The 20,035-nt window shown below is 41.1% G+C and overlaps 1 protein-coding gene across 1 annotated transcript in view; it reads right to left on the bottom strand.

Moving 5' to 3' along the window:
* LOC121313048 (elongation of very long chain fatty acids protein 2-like) overlaps window positions 1-20,035 on the bottom strand; it is a 49,755-nt gene that overhangs the window by 18,699 nt on the left and 11,021 nt on the right. Inside the window, exons 2-3 of the mRNA XM_041245173.1 lie at window positions 11,321-11,384; window positions 2,487-2,674 (exon numbers count right to left, since the gene is read on the bottom strand). Of these exons, the coding sequence (XP_041101107.1) occupies window positions 2,487-2,674; window positions 11,321-11,384 (252 nt within the window). The remainder of the gene's footprint in view (window positions 1-2,486; window positions 2,675-11,320; window positions 11,385-20,035) is intronic.

Here is a 20,035-nt window from a genome sequence, read left to right as displayed (position 1 = left end):
TTGACTGCCAAAGATATTCAAGAAGCAGTGTGATAAAACAGAATGCAAGCAGCACGAACTGTGCTGAATGGAAGTGCATCTGAGAAACGTTACACTATTGGACTGTGAGTGGATGGAATGCATCCGCGTTGAAGGAAAAGCAGGTTAAATAAGTCCCTGTACCCAGCATGGGCACCAAAATAAGTACTGGCAGAATTTCACCCCTATATACAGAAGACAGAACAGAATGCATTGCACAGATGATGTTTACATTTAACAAAAACAATGTTATTTTGATTTTTGCACCCTTGCATGTATAGACGTTATCCTTCGGGCACTCTCTGTTGAAACAAACCACAACTCAACTTCCACTATTTATTTGAACAATGTTGCACAGTTCTTACAATGTATAATGCTAGAGATTTCGCTAAGAAGATGCAACAGATATTCAAATGAATATATTGTGTCTGTCTTCGTTGCCATATTTTCTCTTAGTACATACGACAAAATGTTCACTTTAAATGTTTCAACGAAAATGCAAACTGCAGTATGTTTGTGCTGTGACTGGCCCATCTTAGTACACCTACCCCTAAATGTCTTACAACCTACCAAGCTGTATTTTTAACATAACTGCAGCATTTACTGCCCCTAAACTGACAGCGAGCATATCCTGTATTATGTTTATATTTGACATTTGGCTGAGTACTGCTTTAAAATATCTATGTACAGGTAGTCATTGAAATATATAGCTCTAATCTATAAAGTTCTGCTAACTACAGTATAAATACTATTATGTTCATAAGAACAGGATTCAAACTGGGGGAATAATTTGTGATTGTTTAATATATGCCCATTGTCATAATGCAGGAAAAGAAAGAATACTGGAATCAGGAATGCAAGATTCCTTTCCCCCACCCTCATCAGTACTAAGACACAAAGCAGCCTGTGTATATGGTTTGAGAATTTCCTCAGCAGGGAATCTGATTGTCCTGTTGTTTTGCACTGTTGAGTCAAAACAACACTGACAGAACCGCAGAACCACAAAATTTCTTAAAGCAGTGGGAAGGCCAATCCTAAAGTGATACAGCACAAAAACACCTCTTTATTCATTCCACTGTTCTGTACACGTTTACCTGCTTAGATGTGCATGCATCCAGTTCAAATTAAGGGTGAAATAGTACAAGATGTGGAAGTCGCTGAACTGTGGTATGAAATGTTTTTGTATTATCATCATTATTGAATTAGAAAAATCTGTATATCCTTGTGACAGGGAGATCCCTGACGCTGGTTCATGGAGTGTGTGTGTGTGCGCCTTTGTGAAAGCAGCTGCAACGCACCTTGCACTGAGCTGACTGAGAGGCCCGGATTGGCTAGGGGGCGCTACAGCTCGGGGCTACTGCAATACCATTGACACAAAATGGCGAGCATTAGTCCCACTACAAGGAATGCCCCGCTCCAGGAACCTGCTACTCTACGTAACCCTCTCTATACTGTGGTGGGATCAACATCCCCTAAACTGACCTAATACTGGGTTCCCAGAGCCCTGGCTTTCTCACGGAGACTCCTATCTCTTCACAAGGCCTCGGCTGGGCAATGCCGTCACAAGCACCGTATTGGAATGGAAGGGTTTCGTACTAGTTGTTCTGCGGTAGACACTCTGCTCCTTGATGCAAACAAAAGCACTCACTCGGTGCCCATCTGTATGTCAATGGTAATGGCCAATCCGGACCTCGTCGTCAGCTCAGTGCATGGCGAGTCCACTGCTCAACTGGTCGCCTAGCAACACATCTCCTGCTGCACGTCACAGCTGCTTTCTCAAAGGCACACACGCACCCTGCAAACCAGCGATAGGGATGTCCAAGGCACACACACACTCCGCGAACCAGCGAAAGGGATCTCCCTGTCACAATCCTGAATCAAAGTACAGTATAAAATAAAATAAAACAAGTAAAGAAACAACAAATCTGCACCGTTAGTGTAGGTTGATAATACTTAAAGTTTTGAGACAATGAATTTGCAGTTTTTATGTAGTCTGTGCCATACATTGGTTCTGCCAGTCTTGAACTAGGTCAGGTTTTATAAGTCATGCCTTTATCCTACTAGTAATTGGGTCCTTTGGTCTCCTACTGTACCTAACTTTAGCTTAAGGTAAAGTAGTCAACAATCAGTACTAGGGTTCCGTGAAACCAAACAATAATGTGTTAGGAATTACACAAGCAAGTTTTTACCCTTGATGAAGAATATTTTCTATTTTTAGCCTAGATGTACAGTACTGGCAGTTATTAATTATTAGTACATAGATTTAAAATAGGACTTGTTTTACCAAGTACAAACAAAAATTACATCACCAAAAAATGATTTGACTGCCATTACATAAATACATTGGTATATCCCAAATGATGGCTTTACTTCAGTTGTAAAAATCTAATTAATAACATACTTCTTAATTTGTAACATTCAAGTAACTGTAGTCTGTTAGTGTTACGTGGTTATGTTTTTTTTCTTACCTCAATGAGCATGTACAGAGACAGCATGGTTACTGAAAAGTTATATGCAACTAAAACACCCTTTAAGGAATACGCATGTCTGTTCTTCATATATATTGTTCCCAGCCATACAATGAGCAGGTACAAAAGGGTAAGAGACATTGTCGGCAAACAGGAATCCAGCATGAACCATCCTCTGACCCTGGTATCTAAAAATGAAGAAACACATAATGTCAAAATGTACTGTGCTGCTGCTGTAGTTCATAGATTACCAGTATAGACAGTTTCTGTAATTCCCAAAACACTTTTAAGATGGCAATAAACTGAACATATACCTGTTAATCTGCTAGAATCTTAACTTCAGAGGTCAGAATCTGAAAAACTGCCCAACACAAGACATGCCCAGTGTACATGTATGCCTAGAAATGCTGATGCTAACATAAAGACACATGTTTATTCAGTTTGTACACATTTTTAACAGTTTCCTTAGTATCCCGAAATAAACCAGTAAGCAGTGTTGTACAATGCAGAACACTTACCTGCCACTGCATTATACTTCTGAAAAATCAATTATAAACCTGGAAGCTCATTGCATCTAACAAAAAACCTTGTGCAACTTAATGTGCCCATTTTTTCTGCTGTGTATTTCCAATATGTAAAATAAGATAAATGATTCTGATGACAGGAAAAAGTGAAACCATCTTCATGCATTGTTTGAAGTCAAATGAAGCCACATGGATAATAAGTGAGCATGCAATTTTGCTATGTAGGTCTAGGAAGTCAAGAAATGTTTAGTATAAGCCTCTGTGACAGATAGAAATGCTGAAGCTGACATTGACAGTGATTATAATAAATGATGTAGCAGAACCAAGACTGAAAAGGGTTAACTATACCTTGTGCTTTATAAATCTTAGATGTATGTGTTACTGTAAATTGTTCTTCATATAATGTTAATTATGACAACTTTTGTTATTAATGCTCAGTTAGGCAGGAATTGGTATTCTTGAATGGTACAAATTACAATTGGAATATCGCACGTGACTTGGCTATGCCAGTAAGCCTTTAGTACCCGGGTCAGTTGTATCCAAAGATGTAAGTGGGTGGAATAAATGCATGTTTGTTGTACCAGTTGTTACTGTATGTAATTAATTATACAGAGTATAACTAGAGAGTTGGTGGAGGGTCAGTAAGGATTGAGGCATGCCTTTACCTTTACATTGATGGGTATAATTCTGAGGCACTGCAACATTCTCTAAAAGGCTATTATTTAAAGCCCTGAGTAGATTTTCAACACTGCTTGTGACTATCCACATGAAGAACGCTGGCAGTTACATCATTATTATATTAAACACAAAAAGTTTTAGATTGAGGGTTTCCCTCGTACATCGTCACAATTTCAATATAGCTTTTAATTGCAGTACATTTTGGACTGCGTTTTGTGTTTTAAATGATAATTTCATGCATTCATTAGTTCACCTACATAAAAGTCATTATTATACATTTTTAATAGTATATTTGAGTGTGTATAGCATACCATAACCATCCTGTCAGAGTTTATTAATGGCTTACAATATCTTATTGATTAAACCCTTCTAGTCCTATTCATATTTTTAGTCCATATCTGATTTTTCCTAAGCATATTACTTGAGATGATTACAACAATCAGCAACAGTGGGATGTTTATATTTTGAAATGAAGTATATTGATAGCATTTAAGCAATTTATAATCGCTGTTTGATCCCTAATAACAAAATAGTCAATTACTTTAATAGTCAATTAAACTGTGTATTTATTGTACTGTTTTTTGTTTTTTCTTCTGTGGGTTTTTTTTGTGGTTTTTATGAATGACCTGCTGCCAATCTGTCACCTGCAAATCAGAGCCCAAGCTATCCCTTTTGTAAATATAAATGTTTGAGTCCAAACCCACTATGATACCATAAAGTCATTTCCCTACGTCTAACATGCACTTGCTGGAATTTGTCTCCTGTTCTTCAATGCAAATTTACTGACTTTACTTGAGTCCAAAACGGAGTCGAGTTCTGAAAATAATGTGAGTGCCATCTTTAAACAATTCCAGTCTCCATCATGTTGTTTACCATTATGAGATATGAATAATATGAAATGAATATATTGTTTAAAGATGATCAAATTAAAAATGAATGTAACAGTAGGACAACATTGCACAAGTGAGCCTGCATATGATTTGATAAACATGGAAAAAATCAGAATGTGACGATGGACAAGTTCATTAAACCTCCATTTTAAATATTTCATTTTGGACCGTTGCTCTTTCACATTTCTATACTGAGGGTCTTTAGGGGACCCTGTGCAATACAGCCCCTATACTTACAGGCATGCTTTATAATTTGGCATGATTTTTGGGTCCCGACCAAATTTGTATTGACATTAATGGTATTGTGGCAAACCTCGACTCTGGCAAACAGGGGCTTCTCACAGGCAGAGGTGGGAATGAACCTGGGACCTCCTGCTCTAAAGCATAGCGCCGATATTGCTGTACAAAACAGCGAGGCTCATGTTTAGACTGCGACACCTACCAGCCCTGACCCCTACCCCCATGCACACTGCGGTATGAGTTGTTGCGGAGAGCAGAATGGGCAAAAGGCAGAGGCAGCAGCAGCAGCAGAAGCAGCAGCAGCAGTCACCATCACCAACCCAAGCCCTGTGGGAGGACCCGGCGAGCTTGTTCCCGTGGTGCACCTGGTGCGAGAAGGAAGACCACTGGTGGAGGTCCTGTCCGGATGGGCCATCAGCTGACTGGTGTGGGCGCTGTGAGCTGGTTGGCCACAGCTGGGCAGGATGCCCCCACAACCCTGACCAGGAGTAGCTACCAACCCCGTACTTGGCAGCCACCCCACCAACATCGCCTTCACCACCATCACGGGAGATCTGGGAGTGGTTGGTGCACCCCGGAGCAGACCTCTTCCACGACCTTCCTGTCGCCATCAACACACTGTGGCATCAAGATGGGGAGAGGTGGGAGGAGTGGGAGAGAGCATCACCCGGGGTCCCTCCAGGAAATATTCACCATGGTCCTGGCATACCTGGCGATAGACATGGGGGAGATCCCCCACATTGAAGAGAGCCTCCCAGAGCCCAGAGAGGGGGAGCCGCCGCTCCCAGAGCCCAGAGAAGAGGAGCCGCCGCTCCCAGAGCCCAGAGAGGAGGAGCCTGAACGTCCACAGCCCGAGAGGGAGGAGCCCGAACGTCCACAGCCCGAGGGGAAGGAGCCCGAGCGGGAGGAGTCTGTGCGTCCACGGCCCCAGCGGGAGGAGTCTGTGTATCCACGGCCCGAGTGGGAGGAGTCGGTGCGTCCACAGCCCGAGCGGGAGGAGTCGGTGCATCCACGGCCCAAGCAGAAGGAATCTGTGCGTCCACGGCCCAAGAAGGGGAAGCCCACAGGCCCAGGGCTGAAGGGACCCGCAGGGAGAGAATACAGGTTGTTCCCACCACCACCACCAGCAGAGGAGGATTACCTGCTGGTCTCACCTCCACCCTCGGGGGAGGACTACCCGTTGCTCCCACCTCCACCAGCAGGGGAAGACTACCTGCTGGTGCCACCTCCACCAGCAGGGGAAGAGTGCCTGCTGGTGCTGCCACCGCCAGTAGAGGGAGAACAGCGGGCACTGCCTCTCCCTCCATCTTCAGCAGAGGGGGAACAGCCCGAGCTGCCTCTCCCTCCACCACCAGCAGAGGGAGAACAGCCAGAGCTGTCTCTCCCTCCACCGCCAGCAGAGGGGGAACAGCGGGCACTGTCTCTTCCTCCACCGCTAGCAGAGGGGGAACAGCCGGAGCTGTCTCTTCCTCCACTGCCAGCAGAAGGGGAACAGAGGGCGTTGTCTCTTCCTCCACCGTCAGCAGAAGACGCTGGAGGTCCCTCCCAGCCTCTGTACCGGCTGCTGAGGGAAGTGCGGAGACAAGCTGCCCGGCGGCTAAGAGGCACAGCACCGCCCAAGGATGCCTGCACAGCACCACCCAAGGATGCCTGCATAGCACTGCCCAAGGATGCTCCGACAACTTCGCCTGGGGAGGCCAACTTCTCCGCATCGCCTGGGGAGGCCAACTGCTCCGCATCGCCTGGGGTTGCCTGCCTGCCCGCATCGCCTGGGGTTGCCTGCCTGCCCATATCGCCTGGGGTTGCCTGCCTGCCCGCATCGCCTAGAGAAACTCTCAGTGTGCTTTCTCCTAGGGATGCTGGTCCACCGTCGCCTGGGGTCGCTGCTGGTCCACCGTCGCCTGGGGTCGCTTCTGGTCCACCGTCGCCTGGGGTCGCTGTTGGCCCACCGTCACCCAGGGGGAAGGTGCTACTGTCCCGAGAGTTAGAGTGGATGGAGCTACCAGAGGGTCCAGCGTCACCAGTGCCGCCAGGGGGTCCAGCGTCGCCAGGGGGTCCAGCATCGCCAGCGCCACCAGAGGGTCCAGCATCGCCAGAGGGTTCAGCATCACTAGAGGGACCAGGGGGTCCCACGTCGCCAGAGGGTCCAGAGGAAGCAACGGGCTGCCGTTCCTGCCTCCGCCACCAGAGGGAGCATGGTCACGAGGGTTCAGTCCCACTGGGAGGACGCCAGATGGGGAACTAGATATTCCACCTTGGCCTCCCCCATGGACCACGGACGTCTCCCCATCCCAGGACCGGACAAAGACCTTTGGGACTTGAGGGGGGAGGTGGCTGTTGGGGCCATGTGTGCTTGGCACAAGGGGGGGATATGTGACGGGGAACTGCCCGTCTATATGAATGTGTTTGGAACTGGCAGGGAAGGGGTTAAATTTCTCCTTGCCAGGAAAACATGTGAGAATGTGGCTGGAGCTCTAATTGAATGATTATTGATTAATTGGGCTCCAGCCACAGGGGATAAAAGCCAAGGGAGAGGCCCTGGCTGGGAGGTGTATCTTCTGTTTGGAAGTTTGCTTTGTGTTGGAGAGTTTTGTGTTTGTGAAGAAAGAAGGCCTTTTTGTTTGTTTTATTGTTTGGTGTTGAAGAACCTGGGAACTTGACCATTTATTTTGTAAGTTCACTTTGATTGAGCCTCTTTTGTTGGCCCTTGTGCCTGTTTATTTGATTATTTTATTTAATAAATAACTTTATTTTTGACTTTACATTGTCTCTGAGCCTCAGCCCTCTGTCATCCTGTCACATACGACAATAAATATAACCTTATAAAAGCATAGCAAATAGTTTTTGTTTTCTCCAATTCAGTCTTTCTCATGGCATTTCATATAGACTGACTTTCAAACTCCTGTGCTTTAGAGGCAAAATAATGCATTGTGGTTCATATTCAGGTGGTCAAAAGTCATTGCTACTGTACTTGTTTCTATCAGCAAAAACAAGCAGGGACATGACAACATGAAGTAATGGAGTGCAGGGAATTCTAAATCTTAACACAAATCAAAGCATGCTGTTCAATAGTAAATAATCTAATCATTTCAGATCTGAACTCAGAGATGGAAATAAAGAAAAGTTATTGCAGGGTTTGAAAAGCACTGGCCCAGCTTCCAGTCCTAGGTTTCAGACTATGTCTTACTGTTAAATGACCAGGTACCAAGCATTTCAGAAATCACCCTGTTAAATCTGCAGACTGTAGATTTGTCCCATATTAAATCCTGCATCCACACAAATCTGTTGTAGAGACAATGTTATTTACATTGTCCCACTCTCAATTTTGCAACCTGATTGTTACTTTAAGGTTTGGATCAAGTTAAAGGTTTGTGATTTAGGGTTAGGATTAAGGGATGCTCCTGGTGTGTTTTCCTCCAGTTGAGGTGACAGTTTGTGTTAAATCTGTATAGAATACATTTCCCTAAGCAAACCCGGTCATCGAGATACTATATATACCCGGGACAGTAGATGACAGTCATGCCGGCATTTGTGACGTCAGGCAGGAAAAATAGTTGGTGTTTACTTATATTCTTCTATGTTTTTTTTGGCACAGCCGTTGTACTGTTTAAACGTACTTAGTTACATTTAGTGAAAATATAAATTCGTAAAATATTATTGTTTATTACATTGTACGGCCCACGGGAGTATGTTTTGTATAAATAATAAACTCCCGTACTTTGGCAGTTAAGTTTTCTTGTGTTGTTTATATTTAAGGTACTTATGTTCACAGTTACATACACCATTTCAAATTGTGTTTACTACATACTTCCTTTATAAAGTATTGATTTCCATTGTCACTTGGAGACCAATTAATCAACTAATAATAAAGAGTTGATGGCAATTTTTTTTTTTTTTTTTTATGCAGTTTTATTTTTGTATATAAAATAAATCGACCAATAGAAGATTGGCATTTTCTCCACAGCAGTAAAGTGAGTGGAGGCAGGACAAATAAAGTCTTTTAGTAGATGAGAGAGTCAAAAATCTGCCTCTTGTTATACAGAGGTCCAGTCATGAGTGCGCAGAGACAGGACATAATTGGAAGTTTAACCAGTAGGAAAGTAAAAAAATCTGCCTTGGTTTTACAGCTGTCTAATCATGAGTGAGTGGAGGCAGGAAATAATTGGGAGTTTAACCAATGGGAAAGTCAAATATCTGCCCTGGTTTTACAGAGGCAGGACATAAATATGCTAGGGAGTGGGTAGAGTGTGTAAGGATGCATCCACACACGAGCGATGCGAGCTAAGTCGTCGAATGCCAATCCACACCGGACGTGATTTGGAAACGATCGAAAAGACTGGAAATAAATTCATGACCTCGCCCATGCACTCATATTGGACATACTAGAGATGGGCTATCCCATTACAAAACAGATATATAAAAGGTTACCACCCTGACCTCCAACAACTCCATTGTAAAATAAAGGTTAGACTTGTAAAATCTATAGATCAGTTATTTAACTTTTTTTTTCAAGGTACCAGTAGAAGTAGTAGTCTGATTTGAATCCCGGTACATCTCTAGCTGTCAGGAGACAGCTGGACAATAATAGTATAGTTAAACATTAAGTTATTACCATAACCCTGGTTCCCTGAAAAGAATGACAACCATGACCGAATGGGAAGAGCCCTCTGACTGTCAATCACTAAACATATATAAAAAAAGCTGCTCTATCAGTGCGCTGCTGTGAGGAGAAAGTCCCTCCCACTGCCTGTTGAAGAGAGTCATCCTCACAATAGCATATTGCCATTTTATTTCGAAATCAGAGGTCAGCTGGGGACACGACCTCGAAGGGCAATGGTTGTCATTCTTTTCAGGGAACCAGGGTTATGGTAATAACCTAACATTCCCTTTCAAGTGGAATGACAACCATTATCGAATGGGAAGCTGTACCAAAGCTGTCATGGCTCCAGAATTCTGACAGTACAGCCTCACGGCGATAGCCTCATAGCCCTCATGATGCCTAAGGGCATGCCGCCTGCAACACCCTAGATCCCAGAGAGGGCCTCGCTCGGTTTGCAACATCAGGGCAGTAAAAACGCGCAAATGTCTGACTACCTGTCCATGTAGCAGCATTCCAAAGCTCATCTAAGGAGGCACCATGAAAGAGCCCTCGAAGTCTCTTGGCCCCTGGTAGAATGGGCCGTAATGTCCCCCGGCAAGGGGGAGACCATCTGTTCATATGCCAAGCGTATCGCATCTGCCACCCAGTGTGCTAGACATTGCTTCGATAGGGCCTGACCTCTAGAGTGGGATCCATTGTAGACAAACAACTGGTTGGACTGTCTCCAGGATGACGTCCTATCCAGGTAACAGCGCAGATCCCAGACCGGGCAAAGCGTGTGCTGTCTACAGTCCTCCTCTGACTCGTACGGCGTAGGTCTGAAAGTTTCCAAAACCACTGGTTGGTTAATATGGAATGATGAGACCATCTTTGGCAAAAAGGTTGGGTTTGTTCTTAATGTTACCCGCGAGTCCTTTCCAGTGAAAGCCATACATGTGTCATCGATGGACAGCACATGAAGATCACTTATTTGTCTGGCAGACGTAATGGCTATTATTAATCGGTGATGGTCTTGTGTGTACCGATCGGTGTCGTTGCCGAACAGAGTGCAGACGAAGCTGGGCTATTAAACTGTACCGAGTGTATCGGTGTTAGTGTCGAAAGCGCGGTCGGTGCCGGGCAGTCAGTGCCGAGGTCGGTGCCAAGCAGTTGGTGCTGAATCTATTGGTGTCGAGGTCGGTGCCGAGTCTATCGTAGAGGATGGTGCTGCGAGTCCGCAGAGTCACCAATGCCAATCTCAAAAGAGGGGTCAAAAACAGATCTAATCAGTAATACTGACACAAGACTCAGGCAAGAGCAATCTCAAAAAACACTCGAGAGTGTAACTTACCATGTTAATACATTTGTAGGCTCGAAGAACCAAACAAATCAGCCAATTTCCAGAACAAAGATGCATGAGACAATCTGTGACCTGACTGAGAGAGAAAATGGCAATATGCTACTGTGAGGACGACCCTCTTCAACAGGATGTGGGAGGGACTTCCTTTTCACAGCAGGGCCCTGACAGGGCAGCTTTTTTTATATATGCTCAGTGATTGACGGTCATGGAGGGCTCTTCCCATTCGGTAAGGGTTGTCATTCCACTTGAAAGGGAACTGGTATTTTCAACAAAATTATTTTACTGTTATACATTTATATATACAACTTATTGCAATCTCAGTTGTGTTTCTTTACAAACTCTTTCTTTGACCTTTTTATTATTAACTTTTTATTATTATTATTATTATTATTATTATTATTATTATTATTATTATTATTATTATTATTATTACGCTCTTGTAGTCGTTACCTTGAAGCCTGCAAAAGGAAAAGTATCTGGATGAGATGCTGCAGACCCTTTTCAGCCTCGTAATTTCATCCTGATGCATATTGATTCTATAAATATTAATAGGTTGTACTCACCTCTAGGTCCAAACAAATAATCCACAAAAGCATTTAACTGTTTGTCAAAGGCTTCTAGTTGCTCCTGAAAATAAAATAAAATAAAACATTATAAAAATAAGATTTATTTCCATATATTTCTGAGCCTTCTAAAAATATTTTACATTAACAGTACCTTTGGTAGAATTTGTTCTCTCCTAACATCTGGACAGTTCAATTCTTTGTAAATTAGATTTTCAGGTAGTTATCTAGGAAGATACAAATACCATATGGGGTACAGATAAATACAAAATGACAATTAGACACTTACAAGGGGCAATGCAATTTTGCTTTACCCAGTCATGTTTTTACCTCCCCTAATGATTTAACAATGCTTATATGATATAAAGAAAACACAAGATACCAGCTGTGTCAACTGTGCTTTCCTATGTTAAAGCTTTTCACCGGGTCTTTTTGAAAGCATAATGTAATGTCTAGTTGCACAAACTTGATTATTGCAAAAGTCACTGACCTAAAATGTACAGCAGATTGGGCTAAGGAAAGGTCACGAGTGCATGCCAAATCATTAACGTTTTTCTAATTTGCATACGTTTTGCATCATGTCAGCGCTCAGAGTGAAAGGAAAGTTCCATTTAACATCATCAATCACACATGTGCCAGCAGAGGAAGTTGAACTGATCACAATGAGCAATCACATACCATATATGCAAAAACACTCTACAGCAGGCACTGCTCAAAAGTCATGCTACAATGTCAACATGAAATGCACTACATGTAAGTGTAAAAGGTGGTCAAAAACGATAGACTGAATGGGCTAATACTGCTTCTAAAACACAGAGTAACTATAAGGCACACAGATATAGGGAACATTTTTGAATTCCTAAAAACTGATTTCTTGTAGGAAATTGGTGTGCTGACTGACCCGTCTTACTCACAAGTGCTTTTTACTGCATATAATTCTTTATAGCTTCATATTTTTTTCCAGAAAACATGCTATTTTTTGTTTTGTTTCAAAGAACTGATGCATAGAACTTTTTAAACTAGAAAATTGAAAGGTCACCATATTTGATTTTTACAAGACCAAAGAAAAGTGGACATGTTTGTTATTTTTTGACAATTGTTTGTGTTTTATTGGATGTGTATGCAAAAACAAATGAGGTCTTTTCAAGAGTCCACAAAACAAAATTTAATGTACAGTCATATTTTTCAGACCACAAATGCTGGTTAAGAACATATATTTTAAGGTCTTCTTGACCTTTTTTGGTTCCTCAACTCATATAAAATGACCAAGCCTTAATGAATTGTCGGTAATTTACTTTAGATATTTTAAATAATGATTGGTGAGAAAATGGAAAAAAAAACTATCTGTTAATTATTCTTAAAGCCTTTCCTTAGCCTTACTTTCACTTAAATGTTTTGGCTAAAATCAATATTATTTTTTGAATACCTAATGCAAGTTGACATTCCATAAATCCTTCCAGAGACAGTAAGGCTGATTTAAAATGATTATGGTAACATGTTTTATATGAATCTGATAAGATGATAACAGTGACATTCAAAACTGTTCAGAAGTGTTTCTATAAGGGAAGGGTATGTGGCACACACAAATTTGTTATTCACAATCACCTGTGCCAAAGAAAGATATGCCTTCATGGATGGTATGGGGAGGGGTGGGGCATTGTGGTCAAAGCTTTAATAATGGTGTAATACTAAACTGGGACAAAAATGATAGGAATCAACTCCTAAAGAGAAGAATCAGAATTTCTTCTCTTTTATTGAAATTAGTATAAAGTGTTCTGGAATCAACAACACAGCATGATATCTGAATAATATAGGATTTACATTTTTTAAAATGCTCTGGCAAATAGGCATCTTTAAATGCCACTGCCATTGCCGGTACAGTATTAATGATAACGAAAGATGGATCAAGTATGCTGGTGTACAGTAACAGATGAACACAAAAGAGCTGGGTTCTGAAATTTCAGTGCAATGTCTTGAGGGAAAACGGTGAGAAGTCTGTAATTCAACACACACTGCTGCCCTTCTGTGTGTGCTGTTATCCTGCTTGAAGGACGGAATACAAAACTTTCCACTGTGTTCAAGTTTGGTGCTTATTATTACCATTGTATTTTGACACATAATAGCAATAACAATAACAGCAATACGCATTAAATGAAGCCATAAACATGGGCATCACCTTTCAGGAAAGAGTATATTAAACTGGAAAATGTACCTTGTAGTTGCAGTAATCAATACAGTTCTCAGGCTAACATATACCTTGTATGCTGGTACCTATAGGTACACTCCTGACCTTTCCCCTGGCGATATCACCCCAAAAGCTGCTGGGAGTCTACAGCCCCAAACCCTCTACCCACACATAAAAGGGCATTTTGTACAATACCATCTTTGTTCACAAGCTAAAAGTAATAATTTAAAATGACATCTTAAACACAAGAACATGTTTTCATCCTAATGGACAGTTGTTGGGAGTCAGTGGTTGTTGCATCATGTGAGATCTATGAAGTAATAAATGTTAATAAATATTTGTAAGATTTAACGGAATTATTAACACTTAATATTTCACCAGCAGTAACGATAATTAAAACAAGTCTTCTTTCTGAATAACATCCATAGAGTTTGTTTACGGCTTTGTGTATATTCTGGTAAAGGTGATGAAATCAGAAAGAATTATTTCAAGGTCTGAAATGTTGGCTCACCTTTTGTTTTTCTAAAAGAACAAAACAATATAAATATTGTTAATAATAACTGTGTTAGTCCCAAAAGATTGGAGTGGAACATGGCAGTGATACAAAGGGCATCTAAAAGCACTGCCCAGTGATTTTTTATCAGACCATTAAATCCCACTGCAGCTTTTGATTAATCACAGGACAGCACTGTTAGCTTGACACCTTTAAGAAACACCCAATGGAAATACTACACAGTATGTCCTTGCAAGGTGTTTGGTATTCATAAATAAGCTGTGAAGTGAGCCAAACTTAGCACAAACGTTTTATATTTAATTGGGATCTTGGGAATAAACTTTAACCACTCACAACCATGTGAAGTTAGTATTCCTTCATGTTGAAAGATACTACACCAAGTCTGTCTAATAAGTTAATCCAAAACAATCATAAAAAAAAAAAAAAACACATTGGTAACACTTTAAAATAAGTGTCTGTAATTCCGATGTAACTAACTGATGATTTCATACTGATTTTAAATTAAATTCAGTTGAATTCAAAATCTCAAGCATGACTCCACAACATTTCCCCTAATACACATGAAATAATCATGAACACTTATTTTAAAGTGTTATCATCTAATTAAAGTAGTTACTGTGTTGAATTTTTTTTTTTTTAATTTATTAAAACAGTGTTCTTATTCTGATTTGCATTATGGATTTGGCATGTACAGTATGAAATGTTGCTTTTGTTCTGGGTCAGGAGTGCCATTCTTAGTATGTTAGGAATAGAAGCTCCATAACTCTATAGCCTTCTTGAACAATTAAAATAAACTAATAATCCCTGTGTGAAACAGTGCCCCTTAATAGTGGTGGAAAAACGCAGAGGACAATGTTTTTTCAAAAATAACAAACTCTAGCTCCAGACAGGCAGCCTAATTAAACACTTAATGGGAATGAAAAGTTTTCTCTCTGTAAATGGTGTGGCAAGCTAACCTTGCTGCTCTTTGCAAAATCAAACTTTTACACTTCCAGAAATACCTTTTCCATTCCTTTCCTGTTCTTTCCTCCATCTTTTTTTGGCAAACCTTCCTACTGGCCTCCCTCTGCTCATGACAACCCCAGGTTCTTTTATAAGGAGCCCTGTTCAGTCAATGACCTCTAATTACAAAGTGTTGTGTACAGTTAATCTGTTAGTATTTCAATCAGCCTACATATACTGTAGTATAGTTTCCTAATAAAAAAAAAAAAAAAAAAAAAAAAAGGCCCTCCCTTCTCCAGGGTCCTAACGCTCCTCATCTATCCCTTATAAATGTTATGGTAAAAGTCAGAATATTGGCAAATCTTAATCAAAACAGTAAATGTCCGAAAATAAACATGATAATACTGTACTTCGAACATTTACCGGTAAATCTCAAGAATAACCAAGTGGCTTTGGCTAATGACAGAATGTCTTGCTTTTGTGAATCGTATGGTTTCAGGGGTCCTGTGAAGTTCCTAAATGATTTAATTCAACAGAATGATAAACAGAATCTTATTTTTCATCTACTACTACGTATTTGGAGTACAATATCTTTCAACACCATTGTGAATTGTTTTATATGCAAATTTACCAGAATGTTGGTTGTTCTACATAAGTGGATCACAATATTGTTCAGTACCATGTTGAACTAGTTTAATGTTGCAATTGTGCATAACTTTAAGCTCATTAATGATTGTTTTGTTAACAGAATACGTGTATGCAGAAATAAATATATTGTTCAACATTAACAAATATTTTGCTAATTGACAATTTATATGCAGGAATAAATACATTATTTGAAGATATACCTGCATTTACCAATAAGCTTCGGTAAATCATAAGATTAACCAATAAATGTCTAAAATGCAATTTATTTTTTCATAATTTCTGACATTTACCAATAATCAATCAAACTGGACCATTCTTGACGAAACATTCCTAATGACTCAGATCTTTTTTTTAAACATCCATTTTACTTCCTTACATCATGCCCCTGGGAATGCCTTGTTTTTGTTCACAAAAAAAAAATGTATCGTTTCACGTGGCTCTATTACTATATACACAACGGTGGAAACATGTAGTTAGTATCAACATTAAAATAACTGAATCCATCAGTATGTTAGTTTTTAATGCATTTGAAGTCTCTTGATGGTCTTTGTCTGGGCTCTGACTAGGTTCCATAAATACTGCTTGGAATAAGTTTGATGTCTGTTATTTAAGTTGCTTATGTACAAAACACCATAACTCTGGATGGTTTGCAAAGGAACTGAATGCTCTAACTGGCAATAGTTGTTGTTTTTGGATTCACTATCAGTTTGTTATAATTCCTAACATGGTACATCCAGGGTTGGTGTGGCGGAGTGTCCCGCCCCTTTATGAACTCCAGAGATGGAAAACGATGGGAAGCCTGAGAAAAGCAACACCGCCCAGTGTCCCTCCCAGGCACTGTGGACATGGTAATCCGCTACCTGGCTGTAGATATAGCAGGGCTCCCGCTATCTCCCACTTTATCAGGAAAAGCCCTGCCACTGCCGTCTCCAGCGCCAGAGGGAGAGGAGCCATCGCTGTCGTCTCTAGCGCCAAAGGGAAAGTAGCCATCGCTGCCGTCTCCAGAGCCAAAGGGACAGTAGCCATCGCTGCCATCTCCAGCACCAGAGGGAGAGGAGCCATCTCTGCCATTTCCAGCATCAGAGGGAGAGCCGCACCAGTCCCCTGCAAGTGAGGGAGAGCCGCACCAGTCCCCTGCAACAGGGGGAGACTACACACTGCTCCCACCTCTGTCGCTAGGAGACTACATGCTGCTCCGAACCCCGTCGCCCTGAGACTACACATTGTTCCCACCTCCACCAGCAGAGGGTGAATTCCTGCTGATTCCGCCTGCACCGCAACAAGAGGACAGCTTGCAGTTCCCACCTCCACCAGCAAAGGATCGATTCCTGTTGGTTCCGCCTCTACTGCTGTGGGAGGACTGCTTACAGCTCCCACCTCCACCAGCAGAGGATGAATTCCTGCTGGTTCCGCCCAAGGATGCCTGCCTCGCTCTGCCCAAGGATGCCACCTCTGCATCGCATAAACTGCATAAACAATTGCTGGAAGTGCCAGCACGGTACTTTACTACACGGTTTGTTTGGCCATCGCGCCCTTTATTTTCAGTAGTGTGTTTTGTTTAAACCTTTTTGTTTGTTATTATTTGCAATAAAACTCACCACCATTCATCAGTGTCTGGAGTCTATTTCTGGTCTGACATCACCCCTGCAAAGCCACCCTGTTCACAGTTGGGCAAAATACTTAGGAAATGTATTTTCAATACAAAATACGGTTGTATTTGGAAAATAGAATTTGAAATTACAAAATACATTTAATAAACAAAACACACACGTGCGCGCGTGCGCGCACACACACACACACACACACACACACACACACACACACACACACACACACACACACACACACACACACATATATATATATATATATAGTTCATCACCCCAAAAAATAAATATTTTAGATAATAAGGCCTAGACCTGAACAATTTGGAGTGTAACCCTTCAAAGTTGCTCTTTTTACCATTGATAAAGGACAATTCATAGACAATTACTGTTCCAAGCACCTTTAGTTTTTTTGCTGTCAAGATGCATTTTTAAAATAAATAACAATTTTCAACACCAGAAAGTCTTAGAACTTTTTTCTGTGGGGGTGTAGTGGGAGTAATTCTATAGCAAGCAAAAACCTTTGAATATTCAAACAGTATTTATTTAATGTCTAACATTAGTGTAGTTTTCAGTACACATTGATGTACTAGACTGATATGTGGCACTGTATAGTTCTCTATCAGTTCTCCTTCAGCAAAACAAGTTTCAGGAAGAGGTCACCCGACAGACGATTTGTTTGGGGGCTGAAAATCAAGCCAGCAAAAGAGAAAAGACACTGAACAGGAGCAGAGGAAAGAAGAATGGTATTAAAATGTAGAAACAGCTTCTTTAAGAAAGGGTATTGCTCTAAAGATGCCACATCCTTCCTTGGGTCTTCAAAAAAATGAAGGATCTCCAGCTCAGCTTTGTTGCTTGTTGTTGAGGGAGTAATCTGGGAAACATCTTTGCTATCCATAAAAACAAAGAAGTCATCTTCTACCTCCCACTAGAAGATTCTGATACAAGACCCAGCTCTTCAGCAGCCTAAAGCATTAGTTGGTGGAATCTGCTGGTCTCTCCAGAAAAACAGTGTGATAGCCAGCGCATCTTAAACGGTTGTGTAATTGTTGACAAAATTGACTCATTAACATTAGTCTTCAGTTCCAGAAAACTGTAGAATCGTTTCTGGAATCCAGATATGATTGCTTGCAGTAAATGGGAACAGTGGCATAGGTTGGTGACCTGCAATGCTTCTAATTTTGACCTCACAGAAAAAAAGAGTGGGGATCAGATCCCTTTAGTAGCAGGTTTCCTGACGCTGAAGGTGATCTATTGCAGTGGCAATGGGCTTCAGCACACAGCAGTACTCCTCAAGGAAATCTAATTCCACTTCCTTAAAGCTCAGAAACTGGAGCTTTTCCATCAGCTGAGGAAGTTTCTCCCAAAGATTAATTAAGAGATTCAAGTTGTCATATAATGAATTCCATCTGGTCAGGCATGGTGTAGTCAATCTGCAATTGCAGATCTCCAGAATTATTTCAGCAGTTTTTCAACCAGAAGCATTCCACAAAGCAGAGCATTTGCCCATTGCTGAATTATTGAGATGGGACAATGCTGGAGACGCTATCTGTCTGTACTATATCTAATCTATATCTAATCTATCTAATAATAACCCATCTCTCTCAAAATTTTGCCAACATCTGCAATTTCGCTACACTGTCTTGTTGATTTAAAGTTACTCCCAATCGAACACGCGATCACTATAATTAAATTTCACACAGCTGAAGGTTAAAATATTTAAACTATTACTGACACTATATTTTGGAGTATTTGGAAATTACAAAATACTTAGGAAATGTATTTTCGATACAAAATACAAATGTAATGAAAATAGTTATTTTAATTAGATGTTTTTTCAATACTGCCCAACTATATGTACATCACAGTGTATTCTGTGTGATCACTGTTTTATTGTACTGCATATGTAGTCAGTGAATTTCCACCTTTCATATAAAGTGTGTAATTCTCTACCATTCTACTTCATTTAATAATGCTGTAATCTGATTCATGATGACTGGTATCCAATTGTCCTCAAAACTGGCAAACCTCCAATCACATTGGCTTCAAGTGATGCACCTGCGACAGGTATCTATTTCCAGAACTAACGGTATAGCTTCATATGCCAGCCAATTGCTAGAATCTTGAGCCACAAATAAATCTGCCTGGCTGTACTGGAAGTCAAATCTTTGTAAACCGTTAAGAAGATGCATCTAAGACACTTATTACAAAGCTGTAAGGCCACAATCTGTCATAGATACATTCTTCACAAAGCAATGTTGATTATGCCCACTATGGGCTTGTGTGTGTGTGTCAGTCTAGTAATACAAGAACGTGTGCAATGTTGGCTTCAATTGCTGTCTGGAGACACCAAGCTATCCTGTTCTTAGTCAAAAACATAATGATGTTAGCATTGGCTATTAGAGAAATGTAGGCCCATAACGTGACTACCAGCCAAGGAGGGACAAAAAGCAGGGCCGTGAAAAAGTGAGTTGCCATGACAAGACCTTTTTTTCTTTTAAAATGGTGGTAATTGTAAATTCAGATGGGGGACAATGACACTGGCTACAGTCAAACATGGTACTGGTCCTATCAGTCCTGGCCTGAGTTCCCTTGTTGTTCAATCCTGCCAGTCTGAAAATTGGTGCAAGATTGTGTGTTAGTTTGTGATGTGGAAACTATTTTAGTTTGTGACTTACTCATAGACATATTGATAGTCTTTAAAATAACTATCCGCACGTCAAGGTGCAGTGAGCCTGTGAGCAGCAAGTCAATTTCCAAGCTATCAGCGGGAGGGGTTCATAGTCTGTAATTATTGTTAGGTGAACTAAAAACGAATCATT

The sequence above is a fragment of the Polyodon spathula genome, chromosome 3 (assembly GCF_017654505.1).
Source record: "Polyodon spathula isolate WHYD16114869_AA chromosome 3, ASM1765450v1, whole genome shotgun sequence".
Lineage (NCBI taxonomy): Eukaryota > Metazoa > Chordata > Actinopteri > Acipenseriformes > Polyodontidae > Polyodon > Polyodon spathula.
This window is presented reverse-complemented; position numbering and strand designations above follow the sequence as displayed.